The 13,967-nt window shown below is 36.0% G+C and overlaps 2 protein-coding genes across 9 annotated transcripts; one reads left to right on the forward strand and one right to left on the reverse strand.

Moving 5' to 3' along the window:
* Positions 1-1,922: 1,922 nt before the first annotated feature.
* Positions 1,923-9,592, forward strand: LOC149034451 (uncharacterized). 6 transcript variants are annotated; one of them, XM_089193534.1, is made up of 5 exons: positions 1,926-2,228; positions 4,114-4,161; positions 6,098-6,356; positions 6,693-6,796; positions 7,673-9,592. In XM_089193534.1, exons 3-4 carry the CDS (start codon positions 6,122-6,124, stop codon positions 6,776-6,778), a joined length of 321 nt encoding a protein of 106 aa, XP_089049660.1. In that variant the 5' UTR covers positions 1,926-2,228; positions 4,114-4,161; positions 6,098-6,121; the 3' UTR covers positions 6,779-6,796; positions 7,673-9,592. The 6 variants fall into 6 exon arrangements, with proteins under 6 accessions (XP_089049657.1, XP_089049660.1, XP_089049662.1 ...); XM_089193533.1 differs by lacking the exon at positions 1,926-2,228 and adding an exon at positions 2,479-2,928 and having other exon boundaries at positions 4,034-4,161; XM_089193531.1 differs by lacking the exon at positions 4,114-4,161 and having other exon boundaries at positions 1,923-2,230.
* On the reverse strand, positions 8,435-12,694 carry LOC113682774 (uncharacterized). Of its 3 annotated transcripts, none has more exons than XM_089193539.1 (4): positions 10,997-12,054; positions 10,216-10,470; positions 9,769-9,870; positions 8,435-8,802 (listed from the first exon to the last, which is right to left on the reverse strand). In XM_089193539.1, exons 2-3 carry the CDS (start codon positions 10,445-10,447, stop codon positions 9,785-9,787), a joined length of 318 nt encoding a protein of 105 aa, XP_089049665.1. In that variant the 5' UTR covers positions 10,448-10,470; positions 10,997-12,054; the 3' UTR covers positions 8,435-8,802; positions 9,769-9,784. The 3 variants fall into 3 exon arrangements, with proteins under 3 accessions (XP_089049665.1, XP_089049664.1, XP_089049663.1); XM_089193538.1 differs by having other exon boundaries at positions 8,435-8,990; XM_089193537.1 differs by lacking the exon at positions 10,997-12,054 and adding an exon at positions 12,285-12,694 and having other exon boundaries at positions 8,435-9,870.
* Positions 12,695-13,967: the final 1,273 nt, after the last annotated feature.

Raw genomic sequence — 13,967 nt, forward strand, 5'->3', positions numbered from 1 at the left:
ACTTCATCAAAGCAAGAGTTATTAATCTTGACCTTTGTGTCTTTTCGAGTACAATGTCAATAAGTGACTTGATGGAATTTCCGGCCTTTAAGAAGTGGGCATAATGAAATTGGATCAGATTGGTTGGAACATTACAAGTGGTAGAGGAGAAAAATGAAAAAAACCCACGTGATTATCAAACTGCACCTCCCCTATAAAGGGGAATGGGTAGAGAGGTCTTCTATTGAAAGGCGGTGCCACGTGATCATGATAGACCATGATAGTTCTGCTTATTAGTCTACACATATGACTTGGTGAGGTGCCCCTGCACAACTTTCATGGTGAAACTTTTGGAGTAGAAAATTTCTTCATCTTTTTCAACATTTTCTCCTGGTAAAGCATCAAAAGCTAGCACTCGGTGGCATCGACATAAAACTTTCCATTCTAGTTTATTTGCGGCAAAATACTTTGCGCTCAATGAATAAAAGATATTTTTTCTTGTACGTATTTCTTTTGATGTAACCATCTTTCAAGTCTCATACCGCCGGAAATTGCACTGTAGTAATCAATAGTAATCACACGAATCATCATAAATTATGACCAATAGATCAAAGTAACACAACAGTGAACACGTGGAAATACTCAATCTGGGCAGAATAGAAATAGAATATAGATTGATTTTTCTGAAGGCTTATGAGCCTGTAGTTCCAAGAAACAGAATTGAGCTGCTATCTGCACAAAAGTCTTCCCCATATGATTCGTCGTATTTAAAAATTCATGTTCTCCCCAGACTTCTAAGCCTGTGCCAACGCCACGAAATTTGCATATTGTAGTTCACCCCACGTTACTTGTTTCTATGATTCGCATATCCACGATTAAAAACCATCGTAAAAGCTGACTTGTGTAGGTTCGGACAGATTGACTTGAGGCGGTCCAGAAAAGGCAGCCTTAAAAGGCTAGCTCACAGCGTTCCTTGCATTTTTTTTAAGAACTTGAATCTACCGTATTTTCTCGATTAAACGCACCCGGCGTTTATTTAAAAATCGACAGTTTGGGTTCGGCGCTTTTTCGAGGCCGGCGTTTAACATGGGTCCGGCGTTTAATTGAGAAAATACGGTAATTGCGGCACTAAAATCTCACTTAAAAAGAAAGAAAATAAGATGAATTAAGAGTTTTTTGCTCCTTCTCGTCGAAATTAAAGAATAGTTTCGCTGTAAAAGTCTTCTTTTTTTTAGCAGTCGTATACGACTAATGGTCATGGGATAAAATACTTATCGGACTTATTGATTGAGCTAGGCCGGGCCGAAAGGGAAAATATTCGGGTCTCGGTCACCATGTACGGCCCTTATTGCGCTCAGTCTGTGCATATGACGTCAAGCCAAAGACTTTCCCGCACGGCCCTGCCACTTAGTCAATAAGCACGTATCATTAATTTTAACAGCCCTGTCACAGTGATCGTGGTCTTTTGGGCTACTGATCGAACCCGCAATCACATAAGGCCACGTTAGAATTTTTTCACTTGAGAAATTTCTTAGAGGTGATCAGAATAATCTTAGAAGCCGAGACAACATGGCGCTGTCGACCATCTGGTCTTTATTCGCTTCATTTTCACTCCTAAAGCGACTTTGACACGTTAATGGATACTTGCCACCCTTTCCTGCTTCTTGAAAATTATTGAGTCGTAAAATTGTGCTTTTATGACCTTTTATATAGTTGTTACCAGTAACAACATCTCTCTTGATTTTATGCGTTATCAATGTCTCTCTGGCCTTTGCATTCTCAGATTGGGTCTGGTTATACGTCTACAAAAAACTTATGAGTTTTCAGTAAAGTACACCTCAAGCGACCTTGTCAAATTAAGAATGCAATACAGATGGATTAGTGCCAGAGCTCTGTTTTAATTTTTAAACTGCTGTTATATGATAGTCGCATATTTTAAAAAAGTACTTTACATCTTCCTTTTGTTATTAGGGTTGCATCGACTTCAATGTATGTCCATTTAAGGCATATCAAAGGAAAGTAGATAGTCCGTTCTCTCTCGTTAACGGCCAACGACGTCGTCTTGACGGCACGTTTCGAAAGTAATTGCGTCAAACTATCTTGAAATTGAAGAATGTGACACGATCCACGTTTTGTATTTAAAATTAACCACAGAAGACGAGTTTTACAGTACTACTGACAACGCCATCGAAATTCGAAATAGGTCTGAGGATTTGTCGAACGAATGGAAAACACCAAACAGGGAGAGTGGGTAGGCATATGAATTCTATAATAACTTGAAACATTCGATTGCAATACTCCTGTTGTAAATTCTGCATAGATATTGCAATGGGATTTTCGTGACCTCAAAGGAATTAGCTTGAAGCAAATAACAGGTATTAAGCAGACACATAGGTCGAACAAAGCCTTGTATCTATTTTCATGGTATTTGTTATGGGAAATAAACTAATTATTGGGTGCATAGTCGATTTTTTTTTTATTAAGAATCTAGTCAGATATCAGAATCTATAAAAATCTCTGGTTAGGATTTTATTAGTTTCCTGAAATTTTTAATAATCGTCAAAGCGGCCCCTAATTAAAATGTTTCCTCAAAATTTGAAAGTCAATAATATTTGTCTAGAAGAGAAGAGCCTAAATTTAATTTTCTCGACTCAAAAGTAGATAAAATGGCAGGTATTGTGCAAATTTTCACGACAGAGAGTAAATATTAGTCCGCTTTGTCAAATGTCTGAAGTTCAGCGGGCGGAATTTTGACATGTACATGTTCGTCAAAATCTTGCTATTTTGCGTCGAGAGGTGACGCTTTTTGCGGTGAGGTGTGGGCGATAAACCACAGATTGAATTGTGTAAGATTGAAATGAGGATGTTGGCCATAGGTTGATTTGCATAACACAAATCTTTGACATCGACACAATTTTTTGAGGCAGACTAAGAAAACAGGTCGCAAGGGTAAGCAAACTGAACCGGAAAAGTCATTATTGCTGTCAGCTGGGTGTGAGATTTAAGTTTAATCTGACATAGCTTTTAAGTAAGATTTGAGATCGGTGAATTTATTTTAAGGATGCATTTTGGAGCTTACAGTTTAATTTCTTTATCGTGGTAAACAATTAGTCTCTGGCAAGTACTAAGAATACGAAATCTATTCCAGTTTGAACGTATGGAAATCGTAAGTTAGAGGAATGTGTAGGCAGACTACCACTGTATGTCACCTTCGGACGGAACGTAAAAACGCATAAAGATAAAACGAACAAATGACAAAAAAAATTATTGAAATGCGAACTTACGAAAGAGCAGAACCAGCATGAACACCCGAAAAAAGCACGAGAAACAGTTCATGTATTTTTTGAAGTTTAGGATAAACATTTTCAAATCGATTCTACGGAAAATGCTAGATATCCAAATACGTTAGGATTGCTTTTGTTATTTGGCCTTAATTTTTTTGGGCCGGAAGCTCAAATGTTTTTTATACAAATATACTGGAAACTTCCGAAAGATAATCTGGATTGTAGTCATAGAAATCAGACAAGGCAATCAACCTCTCACAGCTTATAAAAATATTTGTGGGCGCTCAAACTTTTTTTTTTCTGTTTTAAATTAACCATTTTCACATGGCTGCGAGGAGAGAAAATGGCGCCTGAATCTTAAACTAAAATCGTGTGAGATAAAATGTCTTCAGAGCGGCTTGATCCTAATTCCATCTGAAGAAATTAAACCCATGACCTGCGGTTTCTGTCAAAGATATTTTTGTTAGAGCAACTTAGGTTCTATAATTAGAAACTATCAATTAATTTATTGACCAGTCATTACCGGTTTGCATTGAAAAACGTTCATCAATTTTAGGCTTGATTGACGAATACAATTCAGCCACTGTTGAGCTAGAATATTGCTGGCCACATTTTAATTTCTTTACATCCTGTTTGTTTGAATTACAGTCTTTGAGTATATGACAGTCATTGTTCGTGAAGTTCATCAGATGAACCAGAGCTCGATTTGTTTTCACAGCCACATATTAATCAGCGTTCAAACGAAGAATATTGTGCTTTATGTTGTTTAGAATAAGGTCTCTCGAACACATTAGGATCACGAGGAATCGTTGTTTGCCTTTTGGATGTTAAACACTCGGAGATTTTGGACGGGTATTGAGCTGTTGACGAAGCCATTCGCGATTCACTACCAACACAGGTTAGTGTCATGTGAATGTTTTCATTTTATAGAAAGAGACGAAATTTAACTCATTGCAGTGTTTGAGATACATATGCTCCAATTAACAGTCTGATTAATTTTCCTCAACGCTAGTGTTTAAACCAAGCAAGTACCTTAAATTGAAAGCCCAGCATACAAAGAAATATCATGAAACCGTAGGAAGTAACGCGATTTAAAAATATCGCTTCGTTCATAACCCTATTTGTCTGTTTAAATCTCGTGACCAAACTAAACAAAATTTAAGTTGGTATACGTCACAGGTAAGTTATGGGTTATAAACTTCCTCTCTTTATTTCTAGAAATTAAAAAGAAACATTGTCTGGTTCTTTCCGGTAGTAAGTCAAAAACATGAAGAAATTTGTATTATGACCGATGTCTATAGGATATGCAAATGAATTGTGATTTTTGATTTCCAAAGCACGAGATTCAAATAATTAATTTTCTTGCATTAAATCTGTCCACCTACAGATTCTTCACAGCAGTTTACACGAGATTAAACACCAGATGTTAGTGTGCTTTTAGTCTAAAATGTTTTGCAACTTGGCCATATATTATTTCTTAGAATGAAACAGATTCCGTTTAAAAACCGAATATTCCTGTCTTTTCTTTTTGGTGGGTAATTTGAGAGTATGCAATTTTTGGCCAATACCCTTAATGTAATTGAACAACGATTGTTAAAAAAGAAAAAAAGGTGAAAGCGATTAATCAATAAAGTTGAAAGGTTACTTAAGGACAAGTTCATATACGTGCGCTGAATTTTGATTTCTGTTCCTGTTGGAAGGCCTATATCATCTGAGAGTAGCCACCTTTTTTTAAAAAAAAAAAAAAAAAAAAAAAAAAGGTGTATTGTAATGCAAACAGAAGTTATTCGCTAAAACTCTGCACGTAAAATAGTTTAGCGGATCAATTAATCCCTAAAGTTTTTAACACATAATTGCTGAACGTGTTTCAGCCATGGACTCGAAATATTTTTTTTAGTCCAAATTACGAAATGCATTCATTTCTGTTCCACTTTGAATGTTAAACATGGCCGCAAATGGTATGATTACTGTCATCGGTTCGTCTGTTCCGAGTTCAATTTAAGTTGTCCACGGTAATTAGGAAGCGTTTAAGAATGATTTAAAAAAAGTCGCATTAAGAGTTACTGAGCTTAGAAGAACATCTGCCTTCACCAAGAAAGTGGTGAGAAACAAACTCGGAATAGGTAAGGTTACGTTAAAAAAAAAAAAAAAAGAAAAAAAAAAAAGCGGAGATTTGAAATATGAACAACCGCAACTACAGCAAACTTGTAAGAGAACAATTTTTCTTCAAATCTGTGGCAAAAACTGCAATCACTGAACATCTTACCGCGAAGGAAAAAAAAGCCTTTCAACAAGAGATTTATGCCATTTTTTAAAATGCGACAATCAAACGTGTTAAAAATTTAATACATTTCAAAATCTAATTTTCACCATCTGGCGAACTTTCATGTGAAGAGAAAAAAAAAAGGAGTAGAATTTAAAAAAAATACAAACGCGAAATTATTCGAAATGGACTTGTACATCAAAGGACTTTTACGATACGAGATATTTTTTCGTCAAAACCTTTTTTCAATATATTTCCGTCTTTATGTTAACCTCACCAAAGTTGATCTTCGTATTACCCACTTACGAAACTGATTACTACCAAATCCTTCTCAGGATTTATTTAGAAATTAAGGAAAAAAGTACTGTTTTGATCTCTAGTTTTTGCTGTTTGTTTGTTTGTGTCTCTTTCGAAGCCGACGTTTTGGCTTGCCACGCAACGCACTCTACCGAGGCGAAAATTTTGCCAGACGGGCCGAAGACACGCATGAGAGGCAGGGTAGTGTGGATTCAAATAAACGAAATGTTTTGTAGATTTTCAACTTTCTGAAATTTACACTCGAACTTTAAAGTTTGATTTCAGAACTCTCGACACCATGTACGAACCTCACCTGCTTACTCCATCCCAGGAACGGCCGCGCAGCACTCGGTCCCATTCTCTCAAGCCAATTAGTCAACCTAATATTCTGACTCAGAGAAAGCGACTTTACAGCCTCCCATCCAAACCTGTAATCCCGCCTCACATCACAATACAAGCCTGCCAAGACAGCAGCCAAGAAAGCTTCAGTGACGAAGAAGAACAAAGAAGTGGATGGAGTCATGAAAGTATGGGTGAGGGAGTGATAAACCTTTTCAATTCAAATCATAATTTTAGATTATTTTTCCTACGAGGCAGATGGTCCCCTCTAATTAGAGGAGCCTCAGTACATGCATCACTTTCGTTCTCAGAGGTGCAGTTCATATTGACAGTTCTGTCGCTACTTGCTACTGTCTGATGCAAACACGTTTCCCCCAGACATGTTGGTAAACTGCAATAGGAAATTTTGCTTTGAATTTGAGCACAAGTCACAAGCTCAACCTCCTTTATTTAATGAATGGCAAAATGTTTGAAATTTGCTTTTGCTTAATTATCTTACTTTTCTGTTTAATTAATTTTTTTTCTGTCAGCGTGGTACACTCCCGTTGTTGGACTATCCTGTAGTCTTGTGATGTACCTATGGTCATGTATGCTGGCCTACTATTCGTCAACATAACTCTGTGGAAACTATCGGGTAAGCTTCTTCTTCTTGACAAGACGAAATGTCACTACGTTCATCTTAGGTTTTTTGAAGCAATAAACTCGAAACGACATAAAGATTAAACAAATTTAATATCACAACAGCGACATTACATCCAGACATCCGACAACACGATTCATAATGAACCCCTGGACGTAGAAAAGTCAGAATATTTAACCTTTCATTCCCATGATGTATGTATGCACGTATGTATGTATGATCTCTTCAATAATTCTCCTTCCTGCCTGTCATACATTGCTTATAATTTTAGTATGGAGAATTTGGTATTGAATGAAATTACAATCCACTAGTTTATGTTTTTCTATATTCTCATCACTTGTTTACTTGAGATTGTATTGATATTGTAAGGAGAAATTCTGTCTTGGTCACAACTGAGAGTGAAAGGGTTACACACAATAGGTGACAAACTCGAAAAAGGGACCTAAACAATAAAATTACGAAACTACAGCTCAAGGAATTTTCAAATGTTTCGCTGAAAATACCAGACATAAAAAACACCGAAAAGATACTCAAACTGATAACAATAAGTACGAATGTTCCAGAAATACAAACCCAACAACACAAATTAGAAGACACGGCACAATTTTTCGTGATAAAGATATTGCCTTTTCCTCATTAATATAGTAAGCTTGTCTAAGTGCATTTGCTCAACTCGCACCGCTGGTTTAGATTTATTTCAACAGTTGTGAATCGTGCGCAGAGTGGTTCTGCATGATGGCGATGTCGAATCCTTGGTTCTACCTTTCAAAACATCGTTGCACAAGATGTAATAAATTGATGCTCTAGGTAATGGTTCTTTTTTTCTTCAATCGTCTTACCGTTTTTGTTCCTTTGATTTTTTTCGCCTAGGGTATCAGGTAGAAATTTAAAACCAACGAAAGATGGAAGGAGCAGCCGCGCTTACATAAAGAGGAATGGAGTCGAAACCAAAATTCACCAAAATTAGAAACGCCACAAGTAAGGAATGATACAGTCCAATGGAAAAAGTAGTAACATGGAAGATAAAGAGGGAAATAAAATGGGAAATAAATTTGAAAATTAAATGGGAATTACAAATGGAAATAATAGACAACAATTATGTGAATAATAGACAGATATAGCACCGCGTTTACGTAAAACGTGAGCGGCAAGAGTGATCACGTGACCCCGATTTTCCCGTTATATTTCACGTTTGCCGGCCGTACCTTGCTGTTTCTACGTTAAAGTGAGCTGTTTGACGTCTGCAGTTTACGTAAGATTTTCTTCTCCTTTTCTCTCACAGAGTAGAAGTTAGTTGACGCAAAATTGCAGAATAAGTATTTCCCGTAACTTATACAAGGACAGATGAAGTTTCATGTTTAAAATCCTTCAAATACCTTACTTTTCGTCAGCAGACTGCTGCAAGAACTCACGTTGACTCACGAGACAGCTTCATCGAAAATCGAAGTGACGTGAGCTCAGTCCCACGTAGCCAAAGCAATAAAGTGAACGTTATTTTACGTGAAGCGTGATAGGGCGAACGTCATGTTTGCCTGTTCGAGTAAACGCGGTGCTTAATCAATAGGGCGTTTTAATTCCATTATCATGCCTGATAACTTCCATATTTTTCAAAATCAAGAAGAGTAAACGGCATCGATAACACAGCTAGTTTATTTTGTTTGTTCGTAATTTAAATAAATTGACGATAAATGTCCCGTTTGCACGAATGAGCAGAAAAGCTTCACATTCAAAATTGCTTTTACATGTCTTATTTTCTATTCAAGATCTGACTTAATTTGACTCTATATTCCTAGCATTCAGTAAAGGGGCCTTTATCATATCTCTAAGTACATATGTGCGCCATGAATGGTAAATTTAGTGAGCGGTATTTCAGTATACGGCACACGCTAAATTAAAAAGTTTGTTTGAATTGAGATGTTATAGATACCTTACTAATCTCGTGGTCTCGGTCCGTACTGTAAGTTAAGTAACCTCGTTCTTCCGTAAGTTACAGTACCAACCTAGAACTCGGTTAGTAAGGGATGAATCCTAGCTGAAGTGGACTCCTTCTTCTACTTCCTCTTCTTCTTCTTTCTTGTACCTCATGAGTTCTTCATTAAATTCTTTATTAGCTTTCCATCTCTTTGCTTTTCATACCATTCTTTTCAATTTTGAAATTTGGTGTAGCTTATGAGAACAAGTTTGTTTCCTTTTAAGAAAAACACAGTTCAACTTACCTAATTGATATTTACAAAGTGTTGACGTCATTTATGAAAAGCTTTGTTATCATGTAACTGTAAAATGCTTAAGTGTAGGTGGGAAGACATTGTAATGCAAGCGAATGAAAATAACGTACTGTAACTTTTAAAGGCTTAGTTTTTTTGTAATTAACATAATACTTTACTTGATATTTCACAAGAAGAGAGTTACCATTTAGCCAGTAATTAATAACAACTTTAAGGCATATTTTGTTGAAACTTTAATTCGTAAACCTAATGTTCCCCTGATTCATGAAGAAACTTTATTTTGATGTAACAATGAATATATTTAAAGTGTTCGTTCGCCGGCGAACGATCAGTGGAGCTCTCATAAAACATGGGGGAAAACATGCTGAAGTCGTACAGTTTAACTTTGGACCTTTTTGATTCTTAATTTTTTTTTTCGGAAAACGTTCTTCACAGTTATATTAAGTAATCGTCTTAGAAACGTTCACCACTTCTTTAGACATCATAAATTTAAAAAATTAATAATAATAATAATAATAATAACAACAATACTAATAATTAATTAATTAATAAAATTTGCCATAAAGCTTTGTTTATGTCATCTCTTGTCTCCAAAAGTTGTAATCATCCAAGGGATAGACAAATTATATTTGATTTTCCCCAAACTGAACTTTCACCTCCTCTCTTAACGACATCATGAATGTAAAAACAAAAAAACAAAAAAACAAAAATGAAAGAATTCAAAAGAACTGTGCAACCAACCGTCTTCTTTGACTTTTCAAGGCTTCGAATAGTAGGCGAGCGCGCATGCCCAGAAATATATTACGAGGCTGCATGAGAGTCCAACAATTGGTGTATACCACGCTAAAAAAAATGGGAAAGGAATTGAAAACTTGCGATTTATATAAATAAAATAAAAGATAGTAGGAATATATAAAATTTTAAACAGGACAACCAGACATACGTTGCGAACTCAATGGAGCTAGGTAGATTAACAAAACATTGGACACGCATTGATACGAAACTTTTCTTAGTTCGTCATGTTGATTCAACTTCTAAACGTGTCTAAAATGGTTGAACAATATCTAAGTAAAATATATCAAAATCTCCGAAGTAACGCGAACACTAACATTGTGCTTGTCAAAAATTATTTTTTTTAATTCAAAAATCTCATCTACAGGGCATCAAATGTCTATAACTGTAACATACCCATTTCCTCTCCAATTCTCACACTTTCATCTTCATCACTTTCGTCCTTCCAGTTGTCTTGACAACGCTGTATGTTAATCAGCGGTAGTAGCACAGGTTTCGATGGCAAGCTCATTGTACGTTTGGAACGTTGCTTGAACTGCATCATGGGCTGGCTTTGTGGTTTGAGGGAATGCGACCGTGTGTTGCGCGGACGAGCAGATAGACGTAACATGTCGGCTTCAGTAGACATGTTACGTAATGTAGAGATTCACTCTAAAAAAAAAATCAAAGAAACCAAAAATAATTTTAAAACTTCTATTTTGGCCTACAAGAGCTCTAGAATGCATTTCTCAAACTGAATTTACAATAAATTATGTAAAAGAAAATAATCTCAAACATTTCGCCCGCCATTAACAATGTTATCAGTGCATTTGCGACACAATGATTAGTTACAACGCAAATGATAATTCAACCAGTGAATGCGGTTTCTTGTAATTGGCATTTATCACCAGGTCGCTGTTAGTTAGAATTCAAAATATTTATTTAAAGCCATATGACCAAATCTCTATACTGGCAAGCTCCACAAATTTTCTTTTTAAGCTAAATTTTCCTATTTGAAGACAATATTGCGCAAGAGTCGTTCGTTCTCAATTATTTTTTGTACAGACCGTCTGCGCTACAAGATCAAAGAAAATTCGCCTTTTAGCAAAAGTGTACACACGAAGCAATCTTATATAAATATTAAGAGGAAATTTGCCATAAGTAATTTTTACTGATGCAACGTTATTGAAATGCCTACCTGACAAATAATGAACGAAAGCGTCAAGTCGATATCCGTCTCTTTGTCGATAAGCGTATGATGTGAATTCGTTTGTCTGCGATAATTCCTTTTAGTTTCGAATGATAAATATCTTTTCGCCTTTGTACCGAAGCTGGTCAAGGCATGAATAGCACGAGCAGCAGTGGAATAAAGCCACGGGGAAACTACCTCGCTATTTAAAAGCAACTGTCACAGAATGATGAGAAATAAGTTCTTTAAGGTCAGATGGCCACGGAAAAACGCTAATTTAAAAAATTTTCGTCACTTAAAATTATGGCAAAGTACGTATTTGATCAGTCGCTACGTGAACACAAACGAAACAATGCTGAGTAAAATTAGAACAAAACCACGTTGTCAAGTTAAAAGCTGCATTTCTGACAGCTTTAAAAATGATGGACAGGAAAATAATAAAAAAAAAAATAACAAAAGAGAGAGGGCTTGCATGAATTCAATCAATGGCGTTACGTTTCCTGACCACCTTTTTTGGGAAACAATTTATTGAAATATGAACACGGAACTAAATTTGCAGAAAGAAAGCACAGCGGAAGACATAACTTGCTGAGTCATGCAAACACTGAACTGCTTCCATAGTCAAAGTTTACGAGGAGGAAAGTTTGCGTTATGTGAAAATATAGTCAAAAAAACGTAATTTTAAATTAGAAAAAGTACGTACGAGGGAAGAGGCTTGCCTAATGGCAATGGTTACCAAGCGACATGCATACGATATTGGTGGTTGAAACATTCACCGCACAACTGACCGAGAGTATAGTGTGAACATTTTTCATAAATTTTTAAGTCTGTTTATCTCGCAACCACATGTTTTGCTTTCTATGCGTTGAGGATGTAATTTTTGCACACAAAAAAAAAAAGACGAACGAGATAAAAATTTACTCAATCGAATTGACCAAATATACAGAAGAGAAAATATTTGACCCAATCACCAAAAGCGTTTAACTTTGTGATGGTTTAGAAAAAAGATTTCTGTTTCAACAAGAACGACAAAAATATTACAAATAGCAAGTGAAAAAATTCATAGCTTGTGTTTTTTTTGTATTTTTTCAAAGAAATTGGGAAGCAAACGATGTGTGAGATAAAAATGAACGCTTGAATCAAAGCATTAATAGTCCTCCAATTTTTCGAGAAGTTATGAGCTTGTTTAAAGGACTATGCAGAAATTATTGAAATGTAAGAACTGGAGGCCTTAATGAAACTCTTGAGAAGTTCTAAGCAACATTTCGAAAAAGGACGGAGAAACCAAATTATGAACCTGATAGCCTTCGTGAAATGGCTCCTCCTGTTGACGGATACCTGACCGAGAACGAGTACAAACGCTCGCCGGATTAGTGGTGATAGACAGTTGAAGGGCTCGAAGAAAGTTCTTGAGCGAAAAACAGAGCAACTGCGGTGATAAGGCATGAAAATAAACACGATGATACACATTCATACTTTAAACACGGGCTGTTTACTTTTTAAAGTTCTTGCGTTCCACAGAAACAGGTAATTTTATCATGTAATGAAAATTACACAACAACCAAAAAAAATAAAAATAGGCAGCCAATAGCTGCACATGTCTCCTGCTAGTTTGCATAAAGTAGCCGTAACTAGAATTGACCAGGGTTCACAATGAGTCCTATTGTAACTTCTTTCAGCGGTTTCCTAGTTTCCAATCTCCGCACAACATTAACATACTACAATAAGTTTCGTGCCAATCAGTCAAATTTTTCTGGAGTGTGTCTGTATGTCGTTTCGCACAAGTATTCTAACTGTCAGGTATGTTCTTGCTTTCCTTTCTTTGTACCTTGTAACATTTTTGGCGATTGCCAACCTTAATGAAGTATTTTATAACCCAACTATCAGATACAAATGTTGGAATATTGTTTAAGGTGGAGAACTGTTGCAGAAACCCAAAGCAACTGAAGTACTTTGCCGAATATTACACAGCACGTACGTTGTGCACTCACGGATTCCAATAAGATTGTTCTGAACTACTTCTGTTCCCTTAAGACCAGCCACAGTGGTAGAAGGATAAAACTAAAAGCTTTCAAGCGGATTTGCCCGAGGTTTTGGGGTAGAGCCAGAATTTAAAGTTTTATTTGTGCCTGCGTGGGTAGCAGGCTTGTTACATAGTTACCGAGTTGAAACAATATTTGATGGCAGGGCTGCGCGGAGCATCGGGAAGATACAATTCGATCTAATCATCATCAGGGACCTTACGGTAGCCGCCAAATGCAAGAGAATATGTCTTTTTTCTTTTTTTTTTCTTTAGCTGTTAAAAGATTGTGTCACTTCAAAAGTTTATCAAACTGTCATTGAAAATTACTGATTCAATTTACGCTAGACCTGAAGCTGACCTGATCTGAGTTGGTTGCGTTCGGAAAGTATAAACAGTAGAATGCAAATTGATAAGACAAAAAAAACATGCAAAAAATTGAAATACGATGGCGATAGCAAGAGTAAAGAGATTATAAACAATTAATATTCTCTTGCAAGGGGGTTACAGTGGGGTGATAGCTTTCCGGCTAACGATTAAAATTTTGGCCTTTTTACGGCTAAAAACACAAAATGACACATTGTAGAAAGGAAAATTTGTTCCGTTAACTTTTTTACGACTAATGGTTAAAATCTGTAAATTTTTTTAACGTTTGACGGCTGACGGTCAGACCCTCTTAGTAGTAGAATTTCTCATTTTCAGTTAAAACAAACGAGAAAATTTTATCACGAAAACAAGAGAAAAAAGCACAAGAAAAATAGGGAAAAAAAGAACTAGAATTAAAGACTAAAAGCAAAGAAAAAAAAAGGAAAAAAAAGAAATTGCGGCAAAAGACATGACATAATCTTGTATTCTTAAGTCTGTGTTTTTTAACGTTTTTTCTTTTGAAAATATCTCAACGGCGACAAAGTACATTTATGGCAGATATTACGAGAGGTTTCATTCAAGAACTGCAAAATG

This window comes from Pocillopora damicornis, chromosome 14, assembly GCF_964200805.1.
Source record: "Pocillopora damicornis chromosome 14, jaPocDami1.2, whole genome shotgun sequence".
Lineage (NCBI taxonomy): Eukaryota > Metazoa > Cnidaria > Anthozoa > Scleractinia > Pocilloporidae > Pocillopora > Pocillopora damicornis.

Excerpts from the sequence above, each read along its gene's own strand:
- LOC149034451 (XM_089193531.1), top strand. The coding sequence starts at position 2,204 with ATGGAAAACACCAAACAGGGAGAGTGG. Across the intron at positions 2,231-6,097 it reads ACACCAAACAGGGAGAGTGG|TTTGATTTCAGAACTCTCGA; the intron begins GTAGGCATATGA and ends CGAACTTTAAAG. Across the intron at positions 6,357-6,692 it reads ATGGAGTCATGAAAGTATGG|CGTGGTACACTCCCGTTGTT; the intron begins GTGAGGGAGTGA and ends TTTTTCTGTCAG.
- LOC113682774 (XM_089193537.1), bottom strand. The coding sequence starts at position 10,447 with ATGTCTACTGAAGCCGACATGTTACGTCTATCTGCTCGTCCGCGCAAC. Across the intron at positions 9,871-10,215 it reads GAGAATTGGAGAGGAAATGG|CGTGGTATACACCAATTGTT; the intron begins GTATGTTACAGT and ends CATTTTTTTTAG.